The sequence below is a fragment of the Eumetopias jubatus genome, unplaced genomic scaffold, assembly GCF_037043125.1.
Source record: "Eumetopias jubatus isolate StellerSeaLion01/CBP00866 unplaced genomic scaffold, mEumJub1_p1.0 scaffold_14, whole genome shotgun sequence".
Lineage (NCBI taxonomy): Eukaryota > Metazoa > Chordata > Mammalia > Carnivora > Otariidae > Eumetopias > Eumetopias jubatus.
In genome coordinates this window covers 45,896,558-45,916,334 of record NW_028274820.1, presented here as the reverse complement: position 1 = coordinate 45,916,334, position 19,777 = coordinate 45,896,558, and the positions used below count along the sequence as shown (strand labels likewise).

The 19,777-nt window shown below is 36.7% G+C and overlaps 1 protein-coding gene across 3 annotated transcripts in view; it reads left to right on the top strand.

Moving 5' to 3' along the window:
* The window catches only part of THSD7A (thrombospondin type 1 domain containing 7A), a 425,464-nt gene that overhangs the window by 382,432 nt on the left and 23,255 nt on the right, over window positions 1–19,777 (top strand). For 2 of the 3 annotated variants that reach the window (XM_028119633.2, XM_088018342.1), the window contains 5 exons: window positions 7,441–7,619; window positions 10,373–10,378; window positions 12,070–12,203; window positions 16,465–16,618; window positions 18,308–18,452. In XM_028119633.2, the coding sequence (XP_027975434.1) occupies window positions 7,441–7,619; window positions 10,373–10,378; window positions 12,070–12,203; window positions 16,465–16,618; window positions 18,308–18,452 (618 nt within the window). The remainder of the gene's footprint in view (window positions 1–7,440; window positions 7,620–10,372; window positions 10,379–12,069; window positions 12,204–16,464; window positions 16,619–18,307; window positions 18,453–19,777) is intronic. The other variant, XM_088018343.1, reaches the window with a different exon arrangement.

Here is a 19,777-nt window from a genome sequence, read left to right as displayed (position 1 = left end):
GTTGTCATTTTGAAGGTGGGAAAATGCAATTCTTGTAGAAATATTTCAATAATTTATTACCTTTGTAACAAAAGATAAAGAAGGCACTATATCATAATAAAAGAGATAATCCAAAAAGAAAATCTAACAATTGTAATATTTATGCACCCAATATGGGAGCACCCAAACATAAGGAACTTATTGATAATAAAACGATAACAGTAGGGGACTTTAAGACCCACTTAGATCAATGGACAGATCATCTAAACAGAAAATAAACAAGAAAACAATGGCTTTGAATGACACACTGGACCAGATGGACTTAACAGTTTTAATCAGAACATTCCATCCTAAAACAGCAGGATACACATTCTTTTCAAGTGCCATGAAGCATTCTCCAGAATAGATCACATACTCATTCACAAAGCAGGCCTCAACAAATACAAAAATGTTGAAGTCATACCATGTAACTTTTCTGAGCACAGTGCTATGAAACTAGAAATCAACCACAAAAAAAAATCTGGAAAGAACACAAATACATGGGGGTTAAACAACATGCTAGTAAACAATGAATGGGTCGACCAGGAAACCAAAGAAGAAATTAAAAAAAAAAAAAATACATAGAAACAAATGAAAATGAAAACACAATGGTCTAAAACCTTTGGGATGTAGCAAAAGTGGTCCTAATAGGGAGATATATAGCAATACAGCCTACCTTAAGAAGCAAGAAAAATCTCAAACAACCTGACTTTATACTTAAAGGAGCTAGAAAAAGAACAACACACAAAGCCTAAATCCAACAGAAAGAAGAAAATAATAAGGATTAGAGCAGAAATAAATGATATAGAAATTAAAAAAAATAGAACAGATCAGTGAAACCAAGAGCTGGTTCTTTAAAAAAAATTACAAAGACTGATACACCCGTAACCAGATTTATCGAAAAGAGAAAGGACTCAAATAAAATCACAAATGAGAGAGAATGGACAACCAATACCATAGAAGTACATTTATAACAGAATATTATGAAAAACCATATGCCAGCAAATTGGACAACCTGGAAGAAATGGATGAATTCCTAGATATAAACTACCAAAACTGAAACAGAAGAAATAGAAAACCTGAACAGACTGATAACCAGCAAAAAAAAAATTGAATCAGTAATCAGAAACTCCCAACAAACAAAATCCAGGACCACATGCAAAAGAATGAAACTGGACCACTTTCTTATACCCTACACAAAAATAAGTTCAAAATGGATTGAAGACCAAAATGTGAGACCTGAAACCATAAAAATCTTAGAGGAGAACACAGACAGTAACTTCTTTGACATCGGCCATAGCAGCTTCTTTCTAGATAGGTCTCCTGAAGCAAGGGAAACAAAACCAAAAATAAACTATTGGGACTATATCAAAATAAAAATCTTCTGCACAGTGAAGGAAACAATACTAAAAGTCTACACAATGGGAGAAGATATTTGCAAATGACATATCTGATAAAAGATTAGTATCCAAAATATATAAAGAATTTATAAAACTCAAGACCCAAAAAACAAATTAAAAAGTGGGCATTAGGGTGCCTGGGTGGCTCAGTCAGTTTTAAGTGTTTGCCTTCAGCTCAGGTCATGATCACAGGGTCCTGGGATCGGGTCCCACATTGGGCTCCCTGCTCAGTAGGGGGTCTGGTTCTCACTCTCCCTCTGTGCTCTCTGTTTCTCTCTCTCTCAAATAAATAAAATCTTAATAAAAAAATGGGCAGAAGAGAGCGCCTGAGTGACTCAGTTGGTTGGGCATCTGACTCTTGGTTTCAGTTTGGGTCATGGTCTCAGAGTTGTGGGATCAAGCTCCACGTTGAGCTCCGTGCTGTGTGTAGAGCCTGCTTGGGATTCTCTCTCTCCCTCTCTCTCTAACCCTTCCCTCCTCCCTCCCCCTCAAAAGTGGGCAGATGACATGAATAGACATTTTTCAAAAGAAGGCATACATATAGGTGGCCAACAGACACATGAAAAGATGCTCAATATCATTGATCAGGGAAATACAAATCAAAACTACAGTGAGATCTCACCTCACACCAGCTACAATCAACACAAGCAACAACAAGTGTTAGCAAGGATGTAGAGAAAAAGGAACCTTCTTGCCCTGTTGGTGGGGATGCAAACTGGTGCAGCCACTCTGAAAAACAGTATGGAGTTTCCTCAAAAACTTAAAAATAGAACTACCCTACAATCCAACAATTGCACTACTAGGTATTTACCCAAAGAATACAAAAATACTAATTCAAAGGGATATATGCACCCCAGTGTTTATAGCAGCATTATTTACAACAGCCAAATTTTGAAAACATCCAAGTATCCACCGACTGATGAATGGATAAAGAAAATGTGGTACACACACACACACACACACACACACACACACACACACACACACACACACTGGAATATTACTCAGCCATAAAAAAGAATGAAATCTTGCAATAACCTGGATGGAGCTAGAGAGTATTATGCTAAATGAAATAAGTCAGTCAAGAAAGACAGATACCATATGATTTCAGTCATATGTAGAATTTAAGAAAGGAAACAAATGAACAAAGGGAAAAAAGAGAGAAGCAAACCAAGAAACAGACACTTAACTATAGAGAACAAATGATGTTTACCAAAGGGGAGGTACGTGGGGGGACTGGTTAAATAGGTGATAGGGATTAAAGAGTACACTTCTTGTGATGAGCACTGGGCATTATATGGAAGTGTTGAATCGCTGCATTGCATAATTGAATTGTGGTTTTGATTTGTATTTCCCTGATCAATGATATTGAGCATCTTTTCATGTGTCTGTTGGCCACCGATATGTATGCCTTCTTTCGAAAAATGTATGTTATGTATGTATGTTAATGAACTGGAATTTAAAGAAAAACTTAATTTATTACCTTTGAAATACTGGTGTCCTTTTACCAAAGCTATTGATAACATTTGGAAATAATTGGGATTTTTAAAAAATTATTATACTTTTTGCAAACAAACAATTTGGTCACAGAATGCCATTGATTTGGATATTTTAGATATTTCTACAGTTTGATTCTATTTCATAAACTATTAGTTTGAAATACAAAACAAATTATTACTGACCTTTCTAGAGTTACATTTTTAAGCATCTTCTACGGACTTAAATTCATTTTCTTAACTGTGTTGTAGGAAAGGAGAATGGGATTTGAAATTCGTTTCAACTCAAAATAGTGAGGTGGGCTTCTTTCCCCACCTGAAACCATAATGAAAGGAAAGTCAAAGTCTAAGATTTAGGTAGACACTGCGATCTATTTGAAAAATAGTTACGCTTTTCAAAAATTTTGGTAAACACTGTCATAAGTTACTTCAGTTCTTTATTGGACTTTCCTCTACATCATTATCAGTAGCCCACAAGCCTTCTTCAGTACCAGAAGTACATTCAAAACTTAGCATTGACATCTCTTTTTCGTCTTCAGTGTTTCACAGCTGACAAAGCCCCAGCTGCTACATCTGTCCTCTCTAAGGTTACCTGAGACTAATTCCTACACTTCTGAAAACTCTTTCATTGCACCCTGCTCTTCATGCCAAATTTGTGATCCTATCTTTAAAAAAGTCAGCAGAGGCACCTGGGTGGCTCAGTAGGTTAAGCGTCTGACTTTTGATTTTGGTTCAGGTCATGATCCTCGGGGTCATGAGATTGAGCCCCATGTCAGGCTCCATGTTCAGTGTGGAGTCTGCTTCTCCCCTTACCCTCTGCTCCTCCTCCCCACTTGTGCTCTCTCTCTCTCTCTCAAATAAATAAATAAAATCTTATAAAAAAATTTTTATTATACTTCATGTACAATTAGGTGATATAATATGCATATCTTCTGATGCATCAAATTCACTCCTAGGAATACTCCCAGCAAAAATGCATACATATGTTCACCAAAAGACATATTCTAGAATGTTCCTAGCAATACTATTAGCAATAGCTCCACACTGAAAAATTTCCAAATATCCACCGTCAATAGAATGAACAAATAAGCCATAATACATTCACACAATAGAATATTGTATATCGATTAGAATGAATAGTATTCAACAACATGCGACTATATGGATGAACCTCACACCACATTGTAGAATGAAAGAAAGCTTGCATATAGGGGTGTACACAGTATGATTCCATTTACATAAAGTTTTAAAAAAAACAGTTCTGCATTGTGAGAAATCAGGATAGTGGTTGCACGTGTGGGAAGGGACAGTGATTGGAAGAGGGCACAAAGAGGGCTCTGGATTCATGTGTGTGTTCAGCAAACTCCGTACTTATGAAATTGTACCAAAAAATGCACTTTTGTGTTGGGAGACTAAGTTTAAAATAGCTGATATATATCTGACAAAAACATAAAATATATATGAAAATATGCTATAGATCTACTTCTTGTCCAGGTTCTACTGGTTCTGCCGGTGTCTTACAGCAGCATTCCCTAATTTCTGTCCTACACACTCATCCATGCATAAATGAGTACACGTTCGACTGGTGAAACTCGAATATTCAAGCTCAATGGATTATATCAATCTCAGTATCTTGGTTGAAATTGTACTATAGTTACTATTATAAGAAACTGGGTAAGTAGACAAGGGATCTTGCTATATTATTTCTTGCAATTGTATGTGAATCCACAATTACCTTGATAAAAAAATTTCAATATAAAAGAGGGAGTGCTGAATAAACACAACATATTAAATTTCCAAAAGTGAGACCCTATCCCAAGTGAACTGTATCATAATGTTTGGGGTTGCTGGAAGCCTGTACTTTTAGCATGTGTTCCAGTTAATTTGTGATAAGGCAAGGCTAGGAAATACTGTGTAGTAAGGGGCTAGCTCTTTAACACTGTCTCAATCCAGGACACTGTGGTCACAAGCTTATAGATTAAATTTGTCATATGGTTTTTAGGTGGTCTTGTTTCACTATAATAAAAGAAATCAGTGTTTGTTGGTTCTCTTTTAAATCTACCTACAATAAAAAGAATGAAATACTTAGGAATAAATTTAACAAAAGAAGTACAAGATGTTTACACAAAAACTACAAAACATCATTGAAAGGAATTAAGGACCTAAATAAATGGAAAGAAATCCCGTGTATTTGCATCATTAAAATGGCAATACTCCCAAATTGATCAAGCTATTCAACACCATTCCTGTCAAACTCTTAGCTGCCTTTGTGGAGAGGGATTGATAAGCTGATTCCAAGATGCATATGGGAATGTAAGGGACCCAAAAAAGCCAAAACTATCTTGAAAAGTAAGAACAAAGTAGGAGGACTCACGCATCCTGACTTCGAAACTTACTACAAAGTTACAGCAATCAAGATGGTGTGGTATTGGCATAGAGATCAATGGAATGACATTTAGAATCTAGACATAAACCCTTACATTTATGGTCAATTGATTTTCAACAAAATAATTCAATGTAGAAAAAAATAGTCTTTTCAACAAATACACCTGGAATAGCTTGATAATCACATCCAAGAGAATGAAATTGGACACCCCCACACCTTTTAGCATACACAAAAATTAAGTGAATTATATGCCTAAATATGAGAGCTAAAACTGTAAAACTCTTAGAAGAAAACATAAATGTAAATCTTAATTTTCTAGATGTGACATCAGAGCTCAAGCAACCAAAGAAAAAATAGGTAAATTAGACTCATTGACAGTTAAAATTTTGTTCTTCAAAGGACACTAAAGTAAAAAGGACAAGTTTTGGCAAATGTAGAAATTGGAACACTTTTACCTTGCTAGTGGTATTGTAAAATGGTGTGCTTTAAAAAACCGTTTGGCACTTCCTCAAAAAGTTAAATATAGAGTTACAATATGACCCAGCAATTCCACTCCTAGATATATACCCACGAGAATTAAAAACATATTCACATAGAAACTGATACACAAACATTCACAGCAGCATTATTCATAATACACAAAATAGGAAAAGAACTAAAATATCCATCTGCTGGTGAGTGGATAAACAAAATATGATCTATCCATACAATGGAACACTACTCAGTCATAAAAAGGAATGAAGTACTAACACATGCTATAACATATATGAACCCTGAAAACATTATACTAAATGAAATATGCCAATCAAAAAAGACCGCAGAATGTTTGCTTTCATTCCATGAAATGTCCAGAACGGGTGCATTCTTAGGGACAGAAAGTGGATGAGTTGTTGCCAGGTGATGGGGGAGGGGAACACGGGAGGTGAGTGTTAATGGGTATAGGGTTTCTTTTTGTGGCGATGAACATGTTCTAAAATTAGATAGTGGTGATGATTGTATGACTCCAGTGAATATATTAAAAACCAAAACATGAGCTGACTTTTACAGTATATGAATTGTATCTCAATAAAAAAAATTATAAACCAACCTAGAGTTCCCTAGTACAAGTTGTTTATATTATTACCATTTTCAAAATCGGATCCTTGATGCTAATCTAAAATGGTACAAGAGCAAACCCTCTGCACATCAGAGTATTACACAGAACAACCATGCATTTGACTCTTGACCAAAGGAAATTTTGCTTTTTCCACATATTTGCCTGGAGAATACTAGTGATGAATTGATATTGTGAAATGCCAAATTGGTAATAAGGGACTGTTCCAGGAAAATGCACCGATTTCTCAAATCACATCTGTAGACTATTAAGTTAATTGACTGTGTGATTTGATGGAATGAGTACTGGAGTAGACCCCATCTCTTACTGTGTGATCCCGCACTTATCAATTATCTTTCCACATTTGTTTTCCTATCTGTCCAGTAGAAGATCAATACCTGCCCAATACATTTAGAAGATTTTCAAGAGATCCAAGATTTTCAAGAATCCAATGAATGCAAGATGTGAAATTGTTTTGAAATTGACAGCACTAAAAACTATGAGACATTATTTAACATCCTTCATTTTTCTTCTCCAGATTTGATTTTCAAAAAGGGGAAACATAAGGTGCTAAGTTAAACGGTTCTTTTTGGATGTTGATTGAGAGGGTCTGGCTCTCTTGAGGAAGAATATTGCATGGACTCGAACACTTAGGCTTGTGTGACATTAACACAGAGAATTTTATAGAAAGCTGTTATAATTTTTTTTTAATGTATCATTCTGACAGCCTGAGAACGATATAGCAGCCGACAGGTTATTGTCAATTAAACATGAGCTGTCAGAAAGTCAGAAATGTTGAAATATGGTGAGCATGAATCCTAAGCAGATCATATGGCCGCTGCTCAGCTGTTATTTTAACAGAGTCGCTGTACGTACGTGTCATTTTCCTGCAGAATTTAATTTGAGTCCCTCACAATGCAGACATACTTGCATTTGCATGTTGCTGTCAAGTCAAACTTGGACCTTCTAAATGAGCTAGAATGGTAGGTGGTAGTGGGCAAGTGGCATGTGGAGAAGAGGACTCTCATCTGGCTTGTTTCCACTCAGGTTACATTGAAGAGGCTTGCATCATCCCCTGTCCCTCCGACTGCAAGCTCAGTGAGTGGTCCAACTGGTCTCGCTGTAGTAAGTCCTGTGGGAGTGGCGTCAAAGTTCGGTCTAAATGGTTGCGTGAAAAACCCTATAATGGAGGGAGGCCTTGCCCCAAACTGGACCATGTCAACCAGGTATTTTCTACCATTGATTCTAATAATGAGAATATTAACATGTTATTTAGATTCACAATGATCTATTTTTTTTCCTCCAAAATGGAGAATGAACAATAGCCCTGAATAAGAAATTTGACCCATTTTACCCTTAGAATGCCTAAGTAAATATATAAATGTTCTTATAATTCCAAATCAGATATATTATCTTTGCATTAGGAGATTTAGTACCCTGCATGTATATGCATATGAAAAATGGAAATGAAAATTAAAATGACACCTACCTTTAAAATAATATAAAATTGTATCTAGCTGTGTGCTGAGAGCAAGACTGTCTCATTATTATAGTTCCCCTAGACTCTCAGAAAAGACATCTCAATTACCAACTACTTAAAATGAAAGTATTTGGATTTGGGTCTAAAACTAGGAAATCTCTCTCTCTCTCTCTCTCTCTCTCTCTCTCTCTCCCTCCCTCCCTCTCTCTCCCTCTCTCCCTCTCTCCCTCTCTCCCTCCCTCCCTCTCCCCCCTCCCCCTCCCTCCCCCTCCCTCCCCCCACTCCTATCCTTCTCCCTCTCTAAAAAGAAGGTTGGGGGGGCTCCTCCTGAGTGGCTCAGTTGGTTGAGTGTCTTTGTATCAGCTCAGGTTAGGATCTCAGGGTTGTGAGATTGAGCCCCTCGTCTGGCTTGTGCTGGGTGTAGAGACTGCTTAAGAGTCTCTCTCCCTCTCCCTCTGCCCCTCATACTCTCTCTCTCCATCCCTCTCTAAAAAAATCAAAAAATAAAACTAGGAAATATGAATTTGTTCATTTAAATTTGATACAAAATATGTTAAGAAAAAAGATATAAAGATGACTTCGAAGTCAGTGTAACTATGTTATCTACCAATTTAGTCTTTGACCTTTTGAATTTTATTTGGAACCTTATTTGATTTTTGTATGTTCATTTCATTAGCTGCTGTTAATAGTTGTTACTTGTGTTCTATTGGAGATATAAAATAAAAAGACTGATAGAGGGAATTGTGACTAATTCAAATGCAATATAAGATATAGGCAATTATTATCATGTTTGACCTACATGTGAATTAAGAAAGAATAAACTTAATATAGTATGTGTAGATGTTAAGAGATATATTTATAGTGTCACAATCAAATGAACCAAATCATATATATGAACCAACTTTAAATATGCAGATAGGTTTCATGCATACATAGACTAATTTTAATTTCCAAACACACTGCTTACCAGTATACATACTTTACTTCCCACATTAACTGAAATTGTTAATGATAATGAAGATATACTGTAGGGTGCTCCCCTCCACCTGCTAAATGGGATGCCGCCTAATTCATGAATCACATGGGAAAGCCAATTAGATCTTCAAAAATAATAAGGTAAAATAAAGGTACAGTCTAGAGAAAATAAAAATAAATTTTGAATAAAGAAATTAAGGACAAAGAAAGTGGAGAATTAAATGCCATAGGAAGTACTACTCTGAAAAAAATCTTGATTTTCCGCCCCCCCCCCCCCCCCCCCGCCCCGAGTGAAGTTGCTGAATGTGCCCTTAAAGGCAACCATCGGTGACTAATGTGCAGTACTGCTGCCATCTACTGGTCAATGAGTTTTCCTGCCAGAGTGAATATTTGCAAAGAAGAAAATTCAGTTAACATTAACCCTAATGAAACACAGTAACTGACATGCAAGCTTTATAATGCAAAGGAATATTTTTCTACAAGTTTTGAAATCTTAAATTTCCATTGGTAAACTTAGCTTATAATAACTTCTGCTCCATGGTCCTAATAAAGAGAAATTCTACATAAATGTATAGGTTCAGTGTGTGTGTGTGTGTGTGTGTGTGTGTGTGTGTGTGTGTGTACAGCCAATGAGCCTTTCAATTAAAATAAGCTGTGTTTGCCTCAGCATTTTTTTTACTAGTGAATTTTCAAAGGTTCAGGACCTTCTGCCAAGTTGTCTTTGCTATGAAAAGTCTTTTACCTAAGCCATTTTTCTGTCACTCTCCAACTCTGGTAAAATTTAACGCAGAGTTTGATAATGACATTTAGGTACTTGTTAATCAGCTTACTGGTGGTATATTAAGTCATGAACAACTAAAAATTAAAGCTAAAACAAGAAATAGTAGATTCCTGATTCTGAGTACAAATGTTCTACATTTAAAAATAGAAATTTCTAGGACTTTATCAGTAAAATATTAGGAAAGAACATACAAAGGTTTGTGTTAACTTTGAAAATTGTAAATCACATGGATTCTTTTTACAACAATTATATATTCGTCAATAACATAATCAGTGGTCCATTGACTTGGTAATGGTCTCTGAAGTACCATTTTCTGATTGAGGAAGCAAATTCTCATCCCAAGAATGTAGGTGGATGGATGGATTAAAATCAATAGATTAATCAAACAGTCTATGGATAGATTTCACTCACAATTTATCCATCCCCCATGATATATGTATTTTGAGGTCTACTCAGTTTTTTAGGTTTTCTTCACCCTGCCCATCTAATCTTTTCCTTGGCTCTGTTGTTTACAACACTCCTTTGTATATCTTCACTTTAAACAATAATGAGTTGCTTTTTCTCTCCCAAGGCTTAATGAAGATATTGTAATCATTTACCAAAAAAAAAAAAAAAAGTAGGCTTTTATGTGTGGGTAAAATAATATTTTAACTTAGAACATTAATTTTTTCATCCAGTATACTGATGTTTTTCCTTATCTTTTTCCTCTCCCCTTTCTTCATTCCTGTTGAACACTGCTCCAGGCCCAGGTAAGAACTTCTAAACCTCCTGGTCCATGGAAGAGTACTGCTTGTTTTCTTTTTCACTCCCAACCTCAGAGAATGTATTTCTTTTCCTGCTATTGTCTTTTATCTTTTACAGGGAGAAAATACCACATTTTCCATAAAATTTTTGTTCTGCAGCTGTTTCCCCCCACCCACCCCCGCCCCAGCATGCTACCTGTGTTTTCTCACTTCAGTATCAGGGCTGAGGTGCAGGGGTGGGGAGAACAAGCTTCACTTCACCAGCCTTGAAAAGGCAGTGACATCTCTTGTTAATGCTGTCATGCTTCTTGGGGGGAGAGGTAAAGGTGCAGGTGGGCTGAAGGTGGGTGGCAGGAAGTTGCTCTGAACTGATTTGTATTCAGTCCAGTGTAGGAGATTAGAATGAAAGCCATTGAAAGATTAGGAAAAATAGCATTTCTCCCTTCCACACAAGTTGTAGGGTAATGTTTTACTCTGTAGTACTCAGTACGATTTTAATGCCGTACCCAATGTGGAGGTGATAATATATAACAATAATGATAGGTTCTTATTCCAATGGTGCATAGTCTTTATTCTTACTATTCCATTCTTACTTCTTGAATAGGCCAACTTTATTCACTCACTAAAATTTGCACAAAACAGCTCCAAAGGGCTATTTATATTTTCTGGAATTAAATAGTTACACAAAACATACATATACTAGTGTGTGTGTGTGTGTGTGTGTGTGTGTGTGTGTGTGTGTGTGTGTGTGTGTGTTGTATGTGAAATAGGCAACAATGTTGAATTACCATAGATTTTGAAATCATTTTAAAGGACATTTTTCTTTAATGGTTGAGTCAGCTGTTTTGCAGTGGATTACAGTTTATTTATTTCCTTGGCTTAGTCATTCTTCTCACTGAGAAAAAAGCATAATTGGTTCATTGTTCTAAAATCCTGAAACCAAACACACCAGCCTAACTGTGGGGCTTTCAGGCTTTGTGGACACTGGAGCAAGACAGTTGGCTTTGTGTCATGTGGACCCTCCCTGCTTTGGGCTGTAACTGGGTAATACGAGGCCAATTTCAGACCTTGCTTCCAAGCCCTAAATGCTTAAGGGTTAGTTTTTAAATGGTTTTATTTCTTCTTCTTTATCATTTAATTTAGTTTCACATACGGAATGCAAAAAATATATAAATTTTTATTGCTATGTACATTCGTTTGGAAAACAGGCCAAGTTATATTCCTTTGAAAACAGCTACTTTTATATGCTTATTTAATTCATTCATTCATTTATTCATTCATTCATCTATTCAACAAATCTCTATAGAATACCTAACATATGAGCACTCTGGCCTAAGTGTTGAAGACCCACAACACCGTGAACAAGACAGATGGCCCATGAAATTACAGTACTGTGCAGTGGGGGGCAGTACGGGGCAGTGTGCGAGGTGTCGCGGGCGCTTCGTCAGGTCACATGTGCAACTGTAATGTAATAGATGATCAAGGATCAAGAGAATACAACACAGCTAGCCCTGCCTGTTACTGCTAGAACTCTCAAGAGGTTTTCTATAGTCCTCTCTTAGAATAATGAGCCTATCATAAAGGAGGAATGAAAATAGCTGAACAGGAATACAGTGTTTGTCATGAAGGTGAAGGGCTCCCAGTGGCGCTCATCGGGTTCCCTGCAGAGAAATCCCTGAGAACTGTGTGTGTTTCAGGTGTATGAGGTGGTCCCTTGCCACAGTGACTGCAGCCAGTACATATGGGTCCCAGAGCCGTGGAGCATCTGCAAAGTGACCTTTGTCAACATGCGGGATAACTGTGGAGAAGGCGTGCAGACCCGAAAAGTGAGGTAAGGCCCTCACTCCTCCCCAGTTTCCTGCATCAAACTGTCTTCAGCTTCATTTCTCAGGAATCTGGGCTCATGGAATACTCCAAGGGGATCTGCTTCAAGCCGCAGGTTGTTACACGGGGACTTCTGACAGGAAACCTCACTTCAAGGTGCTCTGAAAAGAAAGATCCACATTGAATGCAAGCTGAACTAATGCAGTTTTTCCAACCCCAGTGACTTTGTTTTTAAAGGCCAAAAATATTTCCGACTGCTTTTTAGTGATAAACTGTTGTAAACTCTTCCTCCTTCGTATCCTCAAATTGGCAAACTTGTGACTACTCTCAACTCCTCCAGGAAGCTTTCCCTAATACCTAGTGCTGCTCATTTGGTCTGTGGGAGCACTGCCCAGTAGGGTAACCACTAGCCACATGGGGCTATTTCATTTTAAATTTAAACTAGTTAACATTAATAATTTGATTAAAAATACATTTCCTCAGCCACACTAGACACATTTCAAGTGTTCCATAGCCACAGGTGGCTAATTCTGTCAGACACCAGAGGTATAGAGCATCTCCATCATCACAGAAAGTTCTGTTGAGTAGTGTTGCTCCATAGTACCCCACGTACCCCTCATTGTTTTGGAAAGATCCATTTACTGTCTGTCGTTTTTGTTAAACTCTATAGCTTTCTCCAAACCGAGACCCTGTCATAGTCATAGAAATTCCCTAACACCTAATACAGTTTGGATACTCATTAAATTTTCCCTGCGGTATCTGCATATGGCTCTTAAGGGTTCTGGAACCCTATGAAACAAGTGTAGGAGGTTTTATTATCTCCACTTTATAGAGTAGATTCAGAAGTATGAAGTAATTTACCAAGAACACCCATCTAGTAAAGCAACAGATTTGTCACTCTTTATACCAGTTTCTTCTAACCCTGCTGAGTGACACACAGTAAAGACAAGTGTCTAAAACATCCAAAACTCGACAGTTCATGTTGTGGACAAGCTCTGACCTAACGTTCCATGAATTTAAGATTTTTATTTCTCAATAGAAAGGTAGAGCGAATTAACATTCGTATTGTAAAACTTTGGCACAATCTGTATAACTTTGTTTCCAATAAAAATAATCTCTCTTTTTTCACAAGCCCTCTGAACTCTCAACCTATGTTTCTGAGGAACTTAATAAAGGTGGATGAGGGGTTGGGAGGTAATAAGTTGGTAGGGAAATGTAAGGAAAAGACAGAGATTCCATTTTCCACCCTTCCCTTCCAAATTTAAAATTTCTCCTTCAAATTTAAAAATATTTTCCCTATAAAAAGATTTTTCAATTTGGTTTTTTGTAAGAAAAATTAAAGAACTGATCTTGCAGCTTTCCCTTCAATGATCTTTGTAGATGTTGCTTTTTCTTGCTTTATAAATAGATACTCTCAACATTTCCTACTACATCTTAAGCAAAGTAATTTTTGAGATCAATTTATTTTTTCAGTAAACATCTTTAATGTCAATAGAAAAAAGAGAAGGTCAGTATCGATTGTGATCTCTGATTATGTAATAATGTTCCTGTTTGTTACATACTGAGTAGTAAACCTTTCTAACCTTATCCTCTGCTAATTAAGGTCAAAATGTCCTGCTTATATGCAAGCATTGGATGACATTTCAGGATAGATGAGTCTATAAGAGAGCAGGTACCAATTTATCCAATGTCATTCTTTCTCTTTTAGGATGGTATGTACATCAAAGGCTGGTGGCAGAAGTGATTTTCCCTGGTGGGAAGGGATATTTTTCACAGACATTTTTTTTTTTTTTTAGAATTTCTAGCACCTGGTGATAATAAAAAAGAGATAATAAAAAGTAACAGATTTGGTTATTTTTACTGTTGCTTTTGAATTCTCTGCAGACAATGTACCTCCTTACTGTCATACCCATGGCTGGCCTCTGGTCCCACCCTTTGCCTCCAGCTCGGTTCTGCACTATGTATTTCTAACACAGTTCAATTTTCTCACAGCATAATTCCCTGTCCTATGGAAAGGAAAAAGGCCAAGAATTTGAAGAAAGCAAATGAACTTAAAGTGCCTTCCTTTGTGCCTAAAACCTGATCCAAATATTTATTGTTTTCTAGAGTGATTTTAAAAACTGATTAATACCAAATAAAGTAAATAAAACATAAATAATCTGAATGTCAACAATAAGGACATTTTTAACAGTTGTGGCCGTTGAAATGATATCATTCAAATATAGTCATTAAAAATTATATCTTAGTTGGGGCACCCAGGTGGTACAGTCTGTTAAGCATCTGACCCTTGGTTTCAGCTCTCAAGTTCCTGAGATCAGGCCCCACGTTGGCTCCTTGCTGAAGGAAGAGTTGGCTTGGGTTCTGTCTCTCTGCCCCTCCCCCCGCCTCAAATAAAGAAATCTTTAAAAAAATTTTATCTTAGAAAAATAGTTAATGATACAAAGAGATGTTCATAATGTATTGATTTTTTAAACAGTACAAACAGTAGGTAAAATTTGCTCTATTTAATGAAGTAAAATATATGCTTACATAGAATAGTCTGTAAAGAGTGGCTTTCTCTGAGTGATAGAATCATGTGATTTTTTTTTGTTTCTTCTGATTTTCCTAAACTGAATAAATTAGCTGTATAATAAAGAATTAAAGGAGAAAAGCCTTGAAAATGTGGTTTTATGTCCATAACTACTTAATAGAGTATTGAACATCTTTAACTCTGGATCAATAGGTAATTTTGCAAGTTAATCCTTGTACACTGTGTCAGTGCCTACCATGAATACAATCTTGCCTTAGCAGCAAACCCAACTTTTGAGCATTAAACTCTGTTCCATGTCATCTCAAAGCTGCTCCATGTCCTCCCAAAGCTGCTGTCAACAGAATATTTTTAAAATGCCATCAAAGATAGAACTTTTTCCTGGAAAACTAAAATTCTCCCAAAGAAATTTATAATTTTTTCTTCAGCAGTGAAATCAAATAAATATCTACCTGTGCATATTTTTGCGGTTGCTCTTTTCTATTTTTATCCAATACACACCACACACAAAAAAATGCAGAGGTGGGTATTCGTAGAGGTATTTTTTCAGACTACAAACCCAATTAAGACATGACCAACAGCACAGTTTTCCCGTCATTAAATGTATCCCACAGGAAAACGACATTTCTCTTAAATTGGGCAGCACTGTAGAGAAGGGAATTTCTGTAGAGTCGATTTGTGAAAAGGCAATGTCCCCACTGATTGTAAATCCCTGGGAAAGGTGAGATTCCAGCTATAACTGATAATGTAATTTAACTGTCAGTTTAAAACATTGCTATGGCTTTGAGAGGCTTAAGAACACAAGCCTGCCTTTTTAGCTCCAACAATGTACTCTCTTCCCAAACCCATTACTTTGGTTGACCTTCGCTGAGTTATAGATGAGGGATAAAGTTTTTCTCTTCCACTAGAAAAGTGCCTGGAGAGATTATTAACTATGCTGAGAGTGAAGTTTGGTACTAGCCACGTTAATTAGATCCCCAAGAGATGAGTAAACAAGCCTTCCATGACTGCTTACAAAAGAGTGAAACATAATAAATAAAATGTTTGAATTTGTTCTGTTAGAAAGAAAACAATAAAAAAAAGTCAAGATAGAGGAAGATTCAAACAACCACATTTAGAGAATTTGTGCTATTGCTACTATAATTGTGTTTTCACTTCTGGCTTTTAAGTTATCAGCATACAGGAGGCTAAAATTACTTTTTAAATGACAAAACAACTTGATAAATGCCATCAGTTACTTTTGAAAATACTTAATGAAACCTCTCACTAAAAAAGTTCAGTGTGCCTCATCTTCCATCAGGTACGAATCTACTTTCTCTGTGGAATCTGCCATTTCCTTCTGAAGAAAAAAGTGCATTGTATTCCAAAATTCCAAAAATAAGTTCCTCGATGAATCTCTGTGGACCAGTCCTCATTAGTTGGTGCATCATATATGAGTGTAAAAGTCCCTTTTCTTTCAGTAAGGAAGACAGAGTTTATAATCCACACAGGGGCTATAATTTTAAAAGATTATGATGATACAAGCAAGTGTACATTTTATATCATGCTGAAGCTCTGCAAGAATTTATGGGAGGCAGAGATCCTTTTATGGCTTCATGTTTGGAGAATTTTATTTATCAAATACAAACCTTCCCACCTCCCAACCCCATAATGATGTCTTAGAAAGAACCATCTATCGAATGGGTTGGTCATTGTTCTAAGTGTCCTGGTTCCTTCACTGAATAGGTATGTTTTCTTCTAGATGCATGCAGAACACAGCGGATGGTCCTTCTGACCATGTAGAAGATTACCTCTGTGATCCAGAAGAGATGCCCCTGGGCTCTAGAGAGTGCAAATTACCGTGTCCCGAGGATTGCGTGATATCTGAATGGGGTCCGTGGACCCGATGCACTTTGGTGAGATGATTAACCATTTATCAATAGTGTTTACTTAATTCCTTACCACTAAAGCTTTAAAGCTTTAATGCTCTAATTGCCAAATTAGTTACCAAATTAGTTACCAAGGCAAGGGTGTTTTCTTGGCTACCTCATTCTGTGACTGTGCCATTTAAAGTCGGCAGTGTTTTTGCGCACGCTAGAACATCTCAACCTCTTGCAAGCTTTATGCTCCTCCATCCTCCTCCTGGACCTGCACAAAATGCCTTCAGATTGGCTTATAAATACACAGCATGTTAAAAACTGCACTGGTGATAATGAATCCCTCCAGGTAAAGGGAAAAAGAATGAAACTCTAGTAAAAGTACTTTAATGGTGTGGGGTTATTGTCATCCCTTGCTTTTTGCCCAATCCATTTTATTTAAATTGTGGGAATAATCTTTCACACTGTGGGTATACTGCAGCCAGAGTATTAACACTAAAACGCAAAAGATCTAGCAAAAAAGGGAATCGAAAGAAGAAAACTGTGTGTCAGTGAATCTCTTTCCACACACAGACTCCGTGTCTCTGTGGGCCTGCAAAGCTAGCTGAGAGTTTCAAATCACACAAAGCTTCTAGATTTCAACAGCCCATAGGGGCTCTTCCGCGGGACCCTGGGAAGAGTCATTTGAAACAGAACAGGCTGTTTAGGATTTAGGAAATTTGGCTTGGCCCGGGGAACCTTTGTAAAGCTGCACATTTCAAAATGGTATCAAAAAGCCCAGGAAGAATACATCTAATGTGGAATTGATTTGCTGAAAGACAGTATAAGATAGTTTCAAAGAATTTATGATGCATGTTTTCCAGGAGAAATTCCTTTTCTATCTCAGTGTTAACATTATTAAAGGTGCTGATTAGCAGCCAACTGAGAGCAGGAGCAAAACAGAGCTGCCAGTTGACTTGGATACAGGTTAAATAGCAACAAGGAATCAACTGTTTCACAAGGGTATGCAGATGATCTTCTGTTCGAATTCTATAGCATAGGATTTGAAGTTCCTGTCCTTAGAAACCAGATGTTTTCAGAACAAGACGGTGCCAGTAGCAGAATGGCAAGCTAGTCTTTTTTAACTGCTGAATTGTGTTCCTGTGCATGGGGATGTGCCCATTAGGAAAATCAAGGTCACTAAAAGCTAGTTATTTCAAGTCACCCTTAAAATGGTTTTTCAGGTCCAAGAAACTAGATGGATAGGTAGATAGGTTGTAATTTCTGTATTCATAATCTACAATAACTAATATGTTCACCCTTAAAATGGTTTTTCAGGTCCAAGAATCTAAATTCGATAGATTGATTGATTTTTAATTCTATATTAGTGATGCAGATCACTAATTATATATTAATATAATTATAATTAATTATTAATTCATAATATAGTTATATTAATTATAAATATAATTAATCACATAATATCATATGTATGCATTTACATGTATGTGATGTGGTGTATCTATTAGTATTTGACGCACAGACTCTTAAGCATCTTATAGCTAGATGGGACATCGGAAACTCATCTAACACCTCGATTTTATAGATGATGAAACAGGTGTAATGAGATTGTTCAAGTTAGCCAGTGGCCCCAACAGTCTCACTCCAGCTCCAGTGCTCTCCCTAATATATTAGCTCTCGTGTGGCTGAGTATTCACCTTTCTGAAGAGCTGTATTTTTCTTTGTCAGCCTTGCAATCAAAGCAGTTTCCGGCAAAGGTCAGCTGATCCCATCAGACAACCTGCTGATGAAGGAAGAGCCTGCCCTAATGCTGTTGAGAAGGAACCTTGTAACCTAAACAAAAACTGCTTCCACTATGATTATAATGTAACAGGTATGTGCATAGTCACCTCATCACCGAGACAAAAGCCAAATCCCATGTTTCAGCTCAGCAGCATTCCCGTAAGTACTCTACATTTCCATCTATGTCCCTCTTGGGCGTGCTGCTTACTTTCCCAGAGATAATTCTTTATATAATGACAGATAAATAGTTACCTGTTTTTAATAAACATCAAGATACAGAGAATGAAAGTATCACACAAACATTGAGTCCTTAAGGTAGATTGTAAATAGTCTAAGACATCCTCCCACTTTGGGAAGGTGCAAGTAGAAGATACATCTTTCCCATAATTATCAGGTTTATTGAAAGATAAACATCTTCTTCAGAAAATGTTTAATTACTGTGACATACCGGGACGATTCTTTGTGTGGGGGCAATTTATAAGCACAATTAGTCTTATGTAAAAATGTTGGCAATTTTAAGCTACCAAAAAGTATATGAAGAAGATACTAATATTTCTGAATTATCAAAGGTACGATGAAAAAGGGTAAGTGGGTTGTTGGTTTTTTTCTGAAAAAAATAAAAAGGTTTATTATGAATTCCATTTTTGTCCATAACTCTCATCTTCATACCATCAAGGCACATACTCTAGGAAAAAAGCGAATGTGTTAGTTATATGATGTGGGGCAACCCTGAAGCTTATTTTGGAATTTTTCCCAAGTCATTCTCACACTAAAATAAACTCCAAACCTTATACAATAACACACAGCCGTCAGATTGGCCTTTTGTTCCCTTAGGTTTTTCTCTTCAGTTTCCTTTGATGATACAAAGGAAGTCACAATTCTCCGGGACATGCTATCCTACCCTGGAGAGAAAGATGAAAGAATTATTTTGCAAAAGACATGAAATAACAGAATTAAATAGATATGGCCAAAGTGATTTTGAAATAAATAAGTGTATATTTTAAAACATTCTAAGTATGGACAGTAAGTGAAATAGTGTTGTATTTGAGTGTAATGACACAGTTAAAGTGCCACCCATTAAAAATTATGACTGGCTAAAATAAAAATAACATTAAGTTTTAAATTTCTCCTTTTATTAGGAAAACAAGTTGTTAAGTGACATTTGATCTGCAGGCCAAAGCCAGTTTCACGATATCACCAAATGGCTAGCTGTCAAGATGGTCAAGAAGACATCTGCCTTCAAGAATAATCCCTGTAGCTATGTGCAACCCCAGCAAGTCCATTTGAATCTTGATATGTTCAAAGCTGGGACCCATATGCTCTGCATGTGGGATGATTGATTGTGGGGGCTTAGGAAGCAGTTGTGAATTAAATATGGGATTCAGGTCATCAGAGTTTCATTTGAAATCTGTTTCC